Raw genomic sequence first — 15,524 nt, 5'->3', positions numbered from 1 at the left:
CAGACAGACAGACAGACAGACAGACAGATAGATAGATAGATAGATAGATAGATAGATAGATAGATAGATAGATAGATAGATAGATAGATAGATAGATAGATAGATAGATAGATAGATAGATAGATAGATAGATACGAAATTCGCAACAAAAATATGTTACGTTTTTGACATTCATGCTGGCACACACTAAACAGGCAACAGACATCATCCACAGATAGTGTATGGCTCTCCATACACACAGATACAGCAAATGAGTGCAATGCATAGTGGCTTTCATACAATTTAAAGTAACTATTTGAATTTGAAAAAGATAGGCTCATCCAACTAAAAAAAACAACAACTTAACTGGACTGAGGAAAATATCTAAGCCTATAATGAAAGCACCTTGTACAAAGTTGAACGGTTTAAAAACAACCGTGCACGGCGTGCCTGCACCCCCACGTGGTGAAAGTGGGTACTGTATGCACATGTTCAACTTGACTCTGGCCCTGTTCAAACTTGGAAATAACATTCACCTCAGGTAATCCCATTCCAGTACAGATGGACCTCTACCACAACACAACAACACACCTGAGACACATTTGAGATATGATAACTCAGACAAGATGTGGTCTAAGCCATTGTAATGATAAGCCTAATCCATTTCCATATTAACATACTCATGTAGAAAGACCTCATGTTTGATACTTTGCTTCCCGCCTGTTGCTCATAGAGGAAATAGAAAAGTCAACACCCACAACAGGTTATGACATACAGTCGTTGGAGCATACACAAAGGTAAAAAAACAAAAAAACATACACGTCTTCCAAGTCTTCCAAGAAAAAAATGTAGGCTAAATTCATGGGATATTATTCGCATACCCAAAATGTACTAGGTCCTTGCTTGGTCCACATCCCTCCATCAAGTTCGGTCCAAATCGGTTATTGTTTTTTTCGTAATACTTGTTCTGACAAAAAAAATAAAATAAAATTAGGCACATGTAAAAGCTGTCGGAGGTGACCGGTAGGTGACCGGTAGGTGACGGTAGGTGACCGGTAGGTGACGGTAATACACTCACCAACTGATTCACGAACCACCAAAGAAAAAGAATGACGGCGCGCGTGATTGCTCCTGTCTGGTCACGTGGACGCCTTGGGCAGCGGAAAGGGGAGGGGGGACAAACATGGCCGACGAGGCAGGGGAAGTAAACACAGCTGTTGAGGATAACGAGGCAAAACACCAGCAAGATGAGGCCGAAGTGTCAGCGGCCGCGACGGACGGCGAGTCCGGCGACAGCGACGGACAGGGCCCGGCGGAGAAGCCGAGTCCGGCGGCGGCGGAGAGCAGCTGGTCGGCTCCCATCCTGTCTCTGGCTCGGAAGGCCACCGAGACGATTAGCAGCGGGGTGAGCTACGCTGCTGCTGCCCCGAGAAAGACCTCACAGGCGTCCGCTGCGAGCTCCCCGACGGAGAAGGAGCCTGAAAACGATGTCAGCAACACTTGTAAAAAGCTTCCAGGTATGTTGCAGCTATTATTGAATGTTGACACTCCAACTTAGCGCTGTGTTAAAGTGAAAACACAGCGGTCACGGTTCATTTATATGACTTCCTCTTACGGGATGCTGTCAGCTGTCAGCACACATGACTTCATGTGCAAATCTTGATTTTATGGCTAGCTGACTGACTGTGCAGACAGATTCAGATTGTCACGCATTTCTTCTGTTCACCACCACGTTTCATAATTACTCTGCACTTTATGGACACGAGCTTGCACCACATCTCCTCAAAGTGTGCATGTTTTTTGACGGATCTCAGTTGTCACTGCTGTTTTCTTTTCTTTACCTGGCTGCTTTACAGTTGTGCCCCCTAAAGACCCCATGGCTATAGAAAGGTCCAATCTCCTCAGCATGATGAAGCTGAGCATCAAAGTATTAATTCAGTCCTCCTTGAGTCTGGGCAGGACCATGGACTCAGAGTATCCTCCTCTGCAGCAGTTCTTTGTTGTCCTGGAGCAGTGCCTCAAACATGGCCTGAAAGGTGAGACAGTCTATAAGGCTGATCTTGGTGGACATGATTCATTTTCATTGAAAGTAATCTCAGAATCATGATGGACATAAACTACTTTTACTTTTTTTCCAGTCAAGAAATCCTTCATTGGTCAGAACAAGTCTATCTGGGGTCCTCTGGAGCTGGTTGAGAAGTTGTGTCCTGAGTCCGTTAACATTGCCACAAGTGCCAGAGACCTGCCCGCCATCAAGTATGTTACTGCACAACATTTTCCAGTAAACATTCAATGTGGGGTAATGTCTACTCCTGTCTTATTGTTGGCCAATAATTTCTTTGATTCTTTATCAGGACTGGTTTGGGCAGAGGAAGGGCTTGGCTGCATTTGGCACTCATGCAGAAGAAAGTAGCTGACTATATGAAAGCTTTGCTGGACCGCAAAGACCTCTTGAGGTGCGTTTGGCTGATCAGGCATGAAATGGGTTCAGCAGCAGGCAATTTAGAGCTGCAACAACATGTTAAAATGTCAGGCAACTGAATGTTTACCACATTTATTCTCTCTCCTTCCGTGTCTGTTTTTCGATCTCTCAGTGAGTTTTATGACTCTGGAGCGTTGATGATGGAGGAGGAGGGGGCGGTGATGGGGGGACTGTTGGTGGGCCTCAACGTGATTGATGCAAACCTCTGTATTAAAGGGGAGGATCTTGACTCTCAGGTGAGAATTGACAAGGATTTGAGGTCCTACATATTCCAGCAGTCGCATGTCTCGTCTTCTCTTTGAGAACAAACATTGAGTGATTGGTTTCTCTGTTTAGGTGGGAGTCATTGACTTCTCCCTCTACCTGAAAGACCCTGTGAACAGCGACACTCCAAAAGAGTGAGTGTCCACTTTCAGATGGATTGAGCATCTCTGTTTTCCTCTCAAACGTATTGTAGTTTTAACCCCTTGAAGTGATAATCATTTTACAACTGATTCTTTCTTTCTCTCTCAGCGATGCCAAGATGACAGCCATATTAGATCAGAAGCACTACATTGAGGAGTTAAATCGTCACCTCAGTGGCACCGTTACTGACCTTCAGGCTAAGATGGACTCTCTAGAGAAGACCAACAGCAAACTTGTGGAGGAGGTAAAAAGGGCTGTGTGTGCACGCTTTTGTGCGTGTTTGTTGTGAATGCATCTGACTGACCTGGGTGTGTCTGTGTTTTTCTCCTCCTCAGCTGACGGCAGCGACGGACAGAATCAACTCTCTGCGGGAAGAACAGGAACAGCTAAGAAAGGAGAATGAGACGATCCTGCAGTGCAACCAGAAAAAGGAAGAGGTGATGAGGAGTTTCACTGACACTTAAAAGCACTCCACAGCTGCAAAAAAATACACAAACTGCAGGGTGTGTGTTGTTTTTTCAGGCAGCGCTCCAGGACAGCCAGGTGGAGCTGGAGACGTACAAACAGACTCGACAGGGCCTGGACGAGATGTACAATGTGGTGTGGAAGCAGTACAAGGAGGAAAAGCGCATTCGCCAGGTCAGACATCAACAGGGCCAGAGCACTGGGCTATAACAAGCATGTGGCAATGAAAGGTGACTCAGCTGGTTTGTGCAAGGATGTGGTAAAACCCTTGCTGGGCGTGAGGCGCTGTCTGTGAGCTGAAGTACAAATTAGTCTTCACACACTATTGTCAGCACATAATTGGACAGAAGGCAGCCAGTGTGAGCTCTGGGTGGGTGTTGATCAGTCACCAGAGTCTCATCATGTCTAGTGTTTGATGCGCTGACAAAGCTCTATAACTGAATTTGACTCCTGGCTTCTGTTAGGAGCTGGAGCGTGAGTTGGAGCTGCAGGTGGGGTTAAAGCAAGAGATGGAGGTGGCCATGAGGCTGCTGGAGAAGGACACGCATGAGAAACAGGACACACTGGCAGCCCTGAGGCTCCAGCTCGACCAAGTCAAGACTCTTAACCTGCAAATGTTCCACAAAGCTCAGGTAGACATGCATGACTACACTATTTCTTTCTTATGCATGCTCACTCAGACAGAAGCCTATATTTATACAGCTTGTGTGGCTTTTAAGGACTGGGAACGAGAGGCTGAAAAAAAGCAGGGGGAGGCTCTACAGCTTGAGAAGAAGATGGATGAAATGGAGAAAGTGATGATGGAGCTAGAGCAGAGGTATGTGTGGTGCATATATGAGTTTCTGTGTGTTAATATTCATTTCAGAAATTGATATTCTTCTGGTCTTTTGTGTGTCTCAGGCTACAGAACTCAGAGCGGGAGCGCAAACAGAGCGACGAGTCAGACAAAGACATGAAGGTGGAGCTGGAAGGAAAAGTGGATGCTTTGCAGAAACAATTGACTGATCTGGATACACTAAGGTTAATATCACAGTCGAACAAAAAAATAAAATAATGTAGCACAAGCTCACACACTGTCAACAGAAAGTATCACACAGAAGGATAAAATGACTAAAAAGATGAACTGTACATGGAATAAAAGAATAAGACAGAAATTCAGTTCAAGTAGCGTTCAAGATGAGGTTTTAAATGTCATATTAATTTGGCAAACATGTTAATACTAGACTAGAAAGTAGTTCCTCTTGGGCTCTCACTTGGTCTTATTTTGAATTCTAAAATTCATGTTAAGCATGTTCAAATAATTGTGCACCCATGTCAGATTTTTATTACCTGCGCTTACTGTGATAGCACCACTCATATTTGTAGTCCTCCAGGCATACAGGCTAATGAACCATGTCTTTCTGTGTGCACAGAGTGGGTTTGGAGAATGAGCTGCGCACTGAGAGGGAGCAGAGACAAAGTCTACAAAAGGCTCTCCAGAGAGAACAGGACAACAGCATCGAGCTCCGCACACAGCTACAGCAACTCCAGGGCCTGAACACGGTCAGGACCGCATATATACACACACAAACACACACCAGGGTTAGTTAGGGTTGGTTAACTTTTCAAAAAAAAAAAAAAAATTGTTACATTGTAGTGACCAGCTGATTTGTATGTACATTTTTGCTTATGCTACAGTATGTGTGTTGCAATTGATTGTCAGACATATTTTAAAGGTGATAGCTACAAGTTTAATTCCTCCTGGCCAGTAGGTGTAGAACTCTCACTGCCTGCCCCCGCTCCAACCTTCCGTTGTACCGGTTGCCAGTTGACATCAATGTTCTAATGCTGTTGCCATAGAGATCATTCCATGCCGACGTTGCCAATGTAACCAGATGTAAATATTTATATATTTCGGACCCGCCAAAATTTATTAAACAATTATTTATATACTATTTTAAAAAAATTCAGTAAAATTAATACTTTTATTCTGCACCCCTCTAGACATTCTGTGAATGTATTATTTTTTTTTAATTAATCCTCTTAATGAAAAAGTTGTAGCTATAACCTTTAATAACCAGACAGACAATTGTTTATTTTTCAGAGCTGTCAGGTTTAAAGGGATATTTAAACAATTTGGCAAATTTGCCTATTGCCATAATCCCTATAGTCATAGGGGTAGGCTCATTACCTTTAATTATCGGTACATGTTGTTTTGAGATTCGCGGGGCAGAGACACAAGCTGCTCAGCTAACACAATGGAGGTGAATGGTACAGGTCCCCTGTCCCTCAAGACTCATCAAATACACAATCCAACAACTTCAAAACGCTCTCCTGGACTAGTTGTGACCTGCACATTCACCACGCTATGAAATAATCATATTATGCAACATTACGGCACATGAAGTAAATACTTGTGCTTTTGAAATCGCTCCGCCTAGCAGCCTGGAATGTAGTTCCAGCTATGCATTTGCCTCAAGAAGAGCTTGTAAAGTAACATTATTATTTCATGCGAATGCAGTAACTCACCTGGTGCAACAGCCTCATTTAGATGTTTTTAAGGTGGTGTGAGTAAATGCTTTATAAGCCTGTTATGTATTGTGGTTTTATGGTGTTGGTTTCCTGTGAATCGGTGTTGCAGGAGCTGCAGGATTTGAAGAAGGAGAAGCAGCAGCTGCAGCAGACATGTGAGCAGCAGGAACAGGCTCTACAGGAGATGGGGCTACACCTCAGCCAGTCAGTACTTTTGAATTTGTCTTTGTGTCTTTCATTAGTCAATACCATTTCATGTTCTGTTTTTTTAAAGATATTTCATATGTTGCATTCAAAGGTCTAAACTCAAGATGGAGGATTTCAAGGAGGTCAACAAAGCCCTAAAGGTACAATGTGAAGGAATTGTGGATATTTGTGCATCTATTACTGTCAAAGTTGATGGTGAAAATCCTCAACTTGTTTGTCAACCGCTCCCTTTAGGGCCATGCTTGGTTGAAAGACGATGAAGCCACTCAATGCAAACAATGCCAGAAGGAGTTCTCCATTTCACGTAGAAAGGTAAGCTTCTTTTTCACCCCGTGCCATTTGTACATACAGTATGCAATACATTCTACATTCCTATTTTGAATGATTGGGCGATTTCTGTATTTGCAGCACCACTGCAGAAACTGTGGCGACATCTACTGCAACAGTTGCTCCGGCAATGAGCTGGCCTTGCCCTCCTACCCTCGGCCTGTGCGGGTGTGTGACATGTGCCACTCCCTCCTGCTGCAGAGAAGCTCCTCCTCCTCCACAGCCTCCTGACAAAACACCGCCGTATTATGAGCTTTCTACTAAAAACACTGCACCTGCTCATCCACTATGATTTCTCTTTTAAAACTACATATGATTAAAAAATGTCATCAAATCTTAGGGGAATGTGATTTGATGCTCTATTTCCCCTGTTACCTGAAATTCAGGAACATTAGGCTGCATCTGTATCGAATGAGGGGCCACCGTTTCACACTGATGGGATGAGCTAATGTAATTTATGCAGACTCCATTAGAGGGCTCAACTCTGCTCAGAGAATGATATAGCTATATTTATGTGATTAATGTTTCTTTTAGCTGGAATTGTCTCTTTAATTTGGTACTCAAACCGACCATTTCAATGTGTGGATGTGGAACTCGTCATGGTTACGTTTGGTTTTTCAGCTTTTGTTGGGAATCATTTTAGCCAGTTTCAAGAGAGCACACATACTTCACTTTGATATTGTTCTACTTGTCATGCATCTTCTCTAACAGCTTTTACAGCTATGGCCCCAATGCTGGATACATGCAACATTGTGTAAATGACTGTAGAATGTTAACAAAAGATTTAACTTTTAGAATGTATGATAACAAGGTTTTGTGGATTGTGTCGACTGCTATTAAGCCATTTTCTTTAATTTGGGAATGGTGACCAAAAGTTTTCTATCTAGATATTTGATAAACAAATAAAGCCTCCTGTTTTGCAACACTTGTTTCAATTCGATATTCCAGACTAGTTTATTCACTTTGTGCACAGGAAATACAAATAGCATTTGAAGCAGTAGAAACCTTCATGTCAGCAGATTTGAAATTCACTTTGCCGTTGATACAGCCCACGACCAGAAAAAACTGCTCCATCAACAGTCGCACCTTAAGAAAACAAACATGCTCTGAACATGTGAAGTCTCGAATTCAGATTAACATTTTAACTGGGAAAAAAAAAGAAGCTAAACACATGTAGAAGATGAAACAAGGTCTAAACATCAGAAGATACCAGACACTTTCTGATTTTTTTTTTTGTTCATGCACTCAGACATTGAAAATTATGTTAAAGCCACCAGCAAAACAGTTAATCTTCAACAGCCAGGTGTTTGGAGAATGCTAACACAAAAATGGCACACTTCCTGGTATCAAAAACTTAAAGCACATTGTCTGTGATGAGTGAAATCTGTGAGGAATGGGGAAGACAAAACAAACAGAGCCTCTGACACACTTGTGATACCAAATGATCCCTTTCCTCTCTGTAGATCATCCACTTAAAAAAAAAATATACAAACCCTACCACTCAGTATTTTCAAAACAACCTCACCTGACCCTACCCTATTTTATTTTAATAGGTGAGACTTACAGTTCCAGTCCTTCCAGCAAAATGCTGATTTTAAAAAACAGAACATCAAATTAAGGGGAAAAAAAAAAATCTACATTCCCCATCCCCCACCCAGTCCGTTCATAGAGCCTCTGCTTCCTCCACCACCTCCACCGCCGCCGTAGTAACTGCTTCCCATTCCGCCCTGGTTACCTAACAAGAGAGAGAGAATACACACTATAGGACCGGGAAGTTCATCGAGATGTCATGTACAGAAAAACAACCGTGCTGCATTTCTGTCCTTCAAGATGAAAACCTGCCAAAAAGACTCAAAATAATACTGAGATGGCGCTCACTCAGCACTTCTGTGCATCCATCAAATCAAGAGCTGCTGTGAGGAAAGGTTGTAGTTTAAGAAACCTATTTTAACAGATCTGACACTCACTATAGTCACTGTAGCCGCCCATGTTTCCTTGGCTGCTGTATCCACCGGAGTACCCTGAGCTCAGCTGGCCACCGCTGTAAGACGATTGGTTCCCTGTGGAGGAGGACAAAACCACATCAGGTGTGAGGGGCCATTGAGGCAGCAGCCAATTTATCTACTTATGACCTTTTCTGTCCTGCTGTTGCCTTGCCTGTTTGTGGATGCATTTTCATCTGAACAACTCACCCATGCCACCCATCATCTGGCTGCCGTAGGCTCCGTTACTGCCACCTGCTGTCGAGTTCAAAAACAGCTCCACGTAGCGGTGCTCTGAGTGAAGAAAAAGAAAGACCGTGAACATCATTGTGAACGTATCTGTGTTGCAGGAAGAGGCAAAGAGGTGATGTCACTTATTTCAAACTCACGCATGTTTGCTTTGTCTTTGGACATGGCTGCGACGGCATCCTCATGTGTCGCAAACTCTACATCTGCCTCCCCGGTCACCCTGCCGTCTGGGCCGATCTCAATATGAACGCGCACTGGATTCAGTGGTGAGAAGAACTAGGAGATAACAGAAAAAAATCAGACTAACTTGTGCTTCAACATTTGTGTAAATTTCAGCAACATGCACTGAGCATATTTGAATTCAGCAGTCCAGCAGTGGTTCCTGTCTTACATTGTAGATGTCTGTCTCTGTGGCTCTGTACGGCAGGCCTCTCATGTGGACGCAGTGGCCTGTGGTGCTCTGGAAGGAAGAGCCGCCGTCTCCATACCGTCCATCCGACACACCTGAACACACAGAATGGAGATTAGCACAAGGTCTTATGGAGACTTTACATCCTAATCTTGTTTCCGTTGTGCAGTGTTAGCATGAAGGGATATAAGGCAAGTGATTATTAAAACTGCATGGGTTAATAAAGCACCAAATCTGATTTCAGTTGTTCTTCCGTCTACGTGACACCCACCTCCTCCGTATCCCCCGCGACGCATTCTGTCATAGGATCCCCCACGACCCATCATGTTGTAGCCGCGACCACCAGAGGGCCGGTCATAGGGGCCAGGTCTCTGCATACCCATGGGCTTCCGCTGGGGCTCATAATGGGTCCGCACCTCAGCGCGGCTACTCTTGAAGATCTCAATGTACCTAAGAGCATAGAGATACCACAGTGAGGGCATGGGGAATGGACCTTGACTGCATTTGCTCAATACTGTAGAAAGTGGGCTATGCAGATGCTGTCATGGTGTAGTCCGTAGGTAGTAATATCTTTCCAGTACTTATGGCTAACGGTTAAAGAAACAGATTCAAAGAGCAACTTAATGACTGAGTTGGGAAAAAAAGAAGACGTCCAAATTCACATGGGCCTTAATGCCTTTTACACTTTTCTTATGGTTACCTGAGGTCATTTACAGATTTACAGATTCAGTGTGTTGAAATAGAGGGTCCTGTGTCCTTGCCATGACAGCCATTGTCCTGATTTAGGAGGGACAGAGAGGGCTCCAGCCCTTCTGCAACCAATGCTAAGCATTACCTGTGACAGTGGGCTCCAGATCCTTGTGTACAGTGGCCCTCTGATTTTACCACCAGGGAGACTCCTTACCATTTATCAGCCTGGACTCGTGTTTAGTGCTCAGACATCTTTTACTCTCAATATTAAGCATGTGCTCCAATTCATGATTCTTCTCTTACTTTTGAATAGTGCCCAAGCACTAATCTTCCCATTGAACATTGTGCATGTGTGGCATTGTTGGATCTAACATGGCAATTAGTGCAAGTGTGGTAAATATTACAAATATAAACGTGAATAGGCCAAGATTAAGGACGTGTCAGTTTTGTATTTGGTTCAGATGTTGAGGGTGCACACCATAAGAAAAGCAACTTATCCAGCCAACCAACCAACCATCCCCACCTGTGCCCTATTCTTTCCTTGTGTTTCTTTAGAGCCTTTTCAGCTATATCCTGTGAAGCAAACTGCACGAAGGCCTCCCCCGTACTCCTCCCCTGGATGTCCACCGGCAATGTTATCCCATTTGGCACGATTTCCAACCCTTCAACCCAAGGACAGATAACCCCAGCAGGGGACATATTAAATCACATGCCCAATCACAGAGATAACTTTCTCTAAAGAGAGAGATAGAAAACTTATGGAAAACTCTATACATCATCACACATACCAGTTCAATTTTAACCAGTGACTGGCCAGTTTAACGACTTACATTTACTGTGTTTGGGGGATAAAATAGAAATGAGAGGATAGAGGAAGAATATGGAAAAGGGCACTGTGTGGGACATCAGGCTAGTATTGGTGTGTTGATGAAGAGAGAACAAGATCCTGGTGAGTGACATGAGTTAAATTACGGTTCGCCCATTAGGTACTGATCTAACATTTGGCATTTACTCCATGTAAAGAAAAATGTATTAAAAAGAGAAGAGTGTGAGGAAATGGGAAAAAGAAACAGACACTTGGGTAAGAGACTTTCATATCAGTGATGAGTGAGACCCATTCCATCATTAGTAAATGGTCAGTACGCATAAACAACTTTAAAAATATACCAAAGCTGTTTTACAACACCACACCCAAATTAAAAGTAAAAAGGGATGAAAAGTGGGCTCAAGATGGATATGATGGGCAGAGATAGGAAAGAATGTTTGCATAACAGACTCCTGCCCATGAACAAAACAAATATTCAAATAATTTCACCATTTAAATTTTAACTGACTTCCTTTTCCGGCGTCATTTCCTCACTGATCACCAATCCCAGGACATACATGACTCTCTTACTCTATTCCGTAACAATACACAGTGGGTAATAAATTGAGTTTTCTGTAAATCAGATGCAGGAATTAGTAAGTGTCCATAAGAGAAAGGAAACAAGAAAAGGAAGATGGAAAAAAAAACTGAAAGAAAGAAAGAAAAGGTTCAAATGACCAACATTACTTTAAGGAGGTTAACAGGTAACCGCCAATTAATACATAGTCTTACCTGAGAAAAACTGAACTATCTCCTCTTTGCTGCAGCCAAAGGGAAGGCCTCTGAGTCGGACGAGCCCATCTCCTGCCGTTTCTGGACAGTTTGGACCGGTGTGCTTCATAACCCAGTCCATCTCGACGTTGTTTGATTTAAAAACTAAATCACAGGAAACAACAAGATCAGTTATCGCAGTTTGAAGCTGAGGAAATTGTAGTGCTCATGACAAAGGGTTAGCCTTTATCTGAAAGCAGTATTACACACCCTCCACATATCTGTGACCCATGGTTTCTCTGTCCTTCTTCACTGCAATCTTCAGGTCCTCCTCTGTTTCCAACTCCACAAACGCCTCTCCGCTGGGACGCCCCTCTCTTGTGTAGGTGAAGTGAATGCCGCCACCATTGTTGACGATTTTGCAATCTACATTTGAAATGAAATGTCATTAAATAATTTCTGAGTAGTAATAGTTTCAATATTTCCTCAAAGACCTTAACTCATATAAATACTTTTATTCATGCTTACCTGAAAAAAACCTTAGTACTTCATCCACTGAACACGACCAAGGGAGACCCCGGATGCGTACTACATATCCCTCATCAGCCATGACTGGTCACAATCCCTGAGGAAAAAAACACAACACAAGTCTTTACATTTGAGAAAAGAACACAGACCATGCATTCAATTCAGAGATCGTTAAAACAGGAAGGGAGGGGCAAAACGAGTAAAGCTTCTTGGTGTAGTACTTATTCCGATCAAAAACAAGTTCATGCAGGTTTCTTAGTGTTCAATTATTCAGCTCTCCCATCCCATTTCGCAAGAACTTTATGTGCCCCAGTGAGGGCGTATGCAGCTTTACATAAATCACGATTAGCACATTTTGGCAAATAGGTGCATCAAAGTGTCTCCCACCCACGTGCATGTAAACACAAAGGACATTATCCATCTCAAAGTGGTATCACAAACCTAAATTAGAATTTATTCAGTTATCTCCTGCACAGCTGCAGCTCAGCCACGTGGGTCAAACTGACTGATGTTATCCAAAATACAGTATCATCTACACAATGTAAAATAAACCTCCACGTAGCCCACTGTAGATTTTAGACGCCCGTTTAACTACTTTTCGTAGGTTTCGAAATGGGTCAGTCGTTTTTGGTGGCTGTGCAATAGAGCTGACATTATAGGTCGAGCATTTAGCAGCGCCACCATGAGGCTGTTGGATGGCGCCTACCGGCAAATGGCTAATCTCAGATCTCGTTGTTATGCTTTGTCCCCGCAACAAAGAAAGTTGATGTCTGATAGCATCAATTTACATGAACCGCAAGTTATTGTCGCGACCAACTTATTCCCCGTTCACCCCCACTCAATTCAAGGCGACCAGTTCACAAAAACCGCCAACCAAGAGTCGTCCCAAGCTAGCCACACGACAATGTGGAGCATAAACGATTCCGGCTTTCATTCGACATTTTTGCTGCAGAAGCGCTTCGATAAATATCTAAGACTTCGTATAGGACACATAACGAATTAGAAATGAAGGGCCTCGTTAGTTTTAAAAACAGGGTGGGTGGCCTTCAGCGCGCTAACTACCGCACCCCAGACACAAGAACAAAAGCGGCCCTCTCAGCCTGCGCCATGTTATTAGCTGTTAGCTCTAAGCTAGCATGTACAATTAACGGTAAAGTTACTATGGTAGAATCCGAGATACGTACCGGTAGCTGTGGTATGCTTTCAATTTCAGTCAATTTTGCGTTCTGGTTTCTTTTAGCAAGACGGGATACACGACCGCTACGATTTTCAATTTACCTGATTCAAGCGCCGATGATACAACACGCCGGAGTATGTATAACCAGACCTGCGTGATGCAGCTGAAACCTTGCGTCGGGTTGCCAGCACTCTCTCACCATCCCCCTTTCAGGAACAACATAGTGACGCACTGAATAATACTCTCTGTCCTTAAGATGCTATACCAGCACATTTAAAAGAAATACAAAGTATTTTGATTTTTAATATACTCGTAAGCAATAATTATTGTTGTGTTTTTCGATTTAACTGAAATCCAAATTTCGGAAATGTGCTAAATTATTCTGCAATATCCCACAATTGACTGAAAGTGTGGGTTTTTGAACACACCTGGCAACCCCGGCTGAATGGCCAAGCGCCTCCGGCCGGTCTGTGTCCCAGCCCCAAAAATGATGACGTTGCTGCCTGAGGCCCTGGGCGGCCCGGCGGCATCTCCTGGCCTACAAACCCAAGTAGCCGTATTTACTGTGGCCAGTAACTTGTAACGCTCTTCAGCCTCTGCTGGAGTATATGGTTGCTTGCTATAAGGCTATTTAGGAATAGGTGAAACCACAGTCAACCACAACCCCCAGCTGATGGTTTCAATGATTACTACTCAAATATTTGCTATAAATTTGGGCAGGATAAACGAATAAGCAACATTTTGCAACAAGATTTTGGTTTGCAATCCCAAATTCACAAAAGCAAGTCAGATAAAACGCATTTATTGAAATCAATGAAATCTCTGTAGGTAAGAGATGTTGATAGGTAAGAGATGTTTAACTTCCCACCGTAATAAACCCTACATTTCTTTTGGCAAGACACTTGATATACCTGCTTTGATTAAGTCATTTTATAAGCAATGGCAAGACACTATCACCAAATAATGATCAGCTCCACGAATAACAATGCAAATCTCTTGTGGGGGACATAATCACAGATTACATGAATTCAAGTAATGCAATTGCAAAATTTTGAAGCAGGCCTACTGATATTTTACATGAGTTTTACTTTATGCCTTTCTATAAAAAAAAAGGCTATTTTTGTGGGAAACATTACACTTGTCAGATTCAGATTAAATCACCATGCAACATTGTGTAATAAAATTACAGATTCTATGTTACTCCAAAAACCTACAAACAAAACAAAAAACTAAATTTATAAGAATAAATGAATAAATCAAAATCAGGTTGTAAAAATAAAATAGTAAACTAATACCAAAACTATGCTCATTTGTTACTTTAGATAAAGCCATAAAACATTATGAATATCCCTAAAATTTGGTATTGAGCTCTCCATCATGCTTACTTCATGGTCATACTTGAACAGTTATGAGAACAATTTCAGGAAATGTGTGCAGACGTACATATTAAGAAACATTCACGTGATATCTTATTGAATGTTTTCATTCTTAAATTGTGGATCCAAATAAATCTGAATACGGATATGGAGCACACAGTGACAAAAAACATGAATGGTTGGGCACATTGTGATTTTGAAGATAGCCAAACTGTGCATCAGTTCGCAAGAGCCATCTTTTTTGTTAATTGTCTAAGAAATACAGTTCCATCAATAAATATACCTCTTTTAACACAGATATGTCTTCCATACTTGAAATAAATCTCATCAGTAATGGTATATAAAGAGTAAAAGTATTGAATAAGGCAGTGTTCATTCAGGACCAATGGTGCTCTTGGTTTATAGTGGAAAGGTGCTTAATGTCAAATGAAACCTTCACTGGAGTTGAGTTCTTATACATAACTGTTGTACCTATGAGGGCCAGTTCAATTATTGCTCAGTGGTGTAAAAATTAAGTTTTTTATTTTTGTGGGTGAAGTCATATCATGGATGTATTATATTCCATGAGTCATATTTGTTTTTGTTTCTCCTACTGAAGTAACCTTAGGCATATCATGACATTGTGGGTTACTTATTTGCAGTGATAAAAGTGTATACATACATATAAAAACAGTCCACTTCAAATGAGAAGTGTGATTACAATCTTGTCCTACTATTAATTTCTTGTTATTTCTGTTTTTCTTGTTCTGCCTCATGTCATTGAGTGTACAAACTATACTCTTCTTGTATTTGTTAATTAAAATACAATGCCAAACACATTAAAGCAATAATAACACATAAGTTACATCATGTGTTATCTGTAAGGTTCACTTATCATTTTGTCATTTTAAATCACATTATATTAGTGATTAACATACACAACAGGTACTGGCAGACTCCCACTCCAGTCTCTCTGACTGTATAATTTCCCCAGTCAGAGTTTACATGAACTAGTAGAGCTAGCTACCAGTTAAGTTGGCCTACCATGTCATGTCTTGACGTTCGTTCTACAGCCTCGTGATATTGGTAAACCTAACATGACGTTGCGGTCTCATGTCTGACAAGCACTAACGCCGGCCAATTGAAAACAGAGCTTTTACCGGCTACACCAATAGGATTATC

The 15,524-nt window shown here is 42.2% G+C and overlaps 2 protein-coding genes across 4 annotated transcripts; one reads left to right on the top strand and one right to left on the bottom strand.

Moving 5' to 3' along the window:
* Positions 1 to 1,146: 1,146 nt before the first annotated feature.
* On the top strand, positions 1,147 to 7,299 carry rufy1 (RUN and FYVE domain containing 1). The gene is made up of 17 exons (XM_085790162.1): positions 1,147 to 1,496; positions 1,836 to 2,015; positions 2,118 to 2,235; positions 2,334 to 2,435; positions 2,574 to 2,697; positions 2,798 to 2,859; positions 2,975 to 3,110; positions 3,202 to 3,303; positions 3,389 to 3,505; positions 3,796 to 3,963; positions 4,051 to 4,148; positions 4,232 to 4,351; positions 4,744 to 4,873; positions 5,952 to 6,046; positions 6,141 to 6,189; positions 6,284 to 6,361; positions 6,458 to 7,299. The coding sequence occupies exons 1-17, from the start codon at positions 1,163 to 1,165 to the stop codon at positions 6,605 to 6,607; spliced, it is 2,163 nt and encodes a 720-aa protein (XP_085646288.1). The 5' UTR covers positions 1,147 to 1,162; the 3' UTR covers positions 6,608 to 7,299.
* Positions 7,300 to 7,302: 3 nt separating this feature from the next.
* LOC146980063 (heterogeneous nuclear ribonucleoprotein H2-like) lies at positions 7,303 to 13,129 on the bottom strand. Of its 3 annotated transcripts, none has more exons than XM_085790165.1 (11): positions 12,995 to 13,129; positions 11,811 to 11,907; positions 11,553 to 11,708; positions 11,304 to 11,447; positions 10,230 to 10,368; positions 9,288 to 9,466; positions 8,999 to 9,111; positions 8,748 to 8,883; positions 8,569 to 8,652; positions 8,344 to 8,436; positions 7,303 to 8,111 (listed from the first exon to the last, which is right to left on the bottom strand). In XM_085790165.1, exons 2-11 carry the CDS (start codon positions 11,890 to 11,892, stop codon positions 8,011 to 8,013), a joined length of 1,227 nt encoding a protein of 408 aa, XP_085646291.1. In that variant the 5' UTR covers positions 11,893 to 11,907; positions 12,995 to 13,129; the 3' UTR covers positions 7,303 to 8,010. The 3 variants fall into 3 exon arrangements, with proteins under 3 accessions (XP_085646291.1, XP_085646292.1, XP_085646290.1); XM_085790166.1 differs by having other exon boundaries at positions 8,340 to 8,436; positions 13,089 to 13,129; XM_085790164.1 differs by having other exon boundaries at positions 13,089 to 13,129.
* Between the last annotated feature and the right edge of the window lie 2,395 nt (positions 13,130 to 15,524).

This window comes from Trachurus japonicus, chromosome 10 (genome assembly GCF_045865225.1).
Source record: "Trachurus japonicus isolate A0001 chromosome 10, Traja_1.0".
In the NCBI taxonomy this organism is placed as follows: Eukaryota; Metazoa; Chordata; class Actinopteri; order Carangiformes; family Carangidae; genus Trachurus; species Trachurus japonicus.
This window is presented reverse-complemented; position numbering and strand designations above follow the sequence as displayed.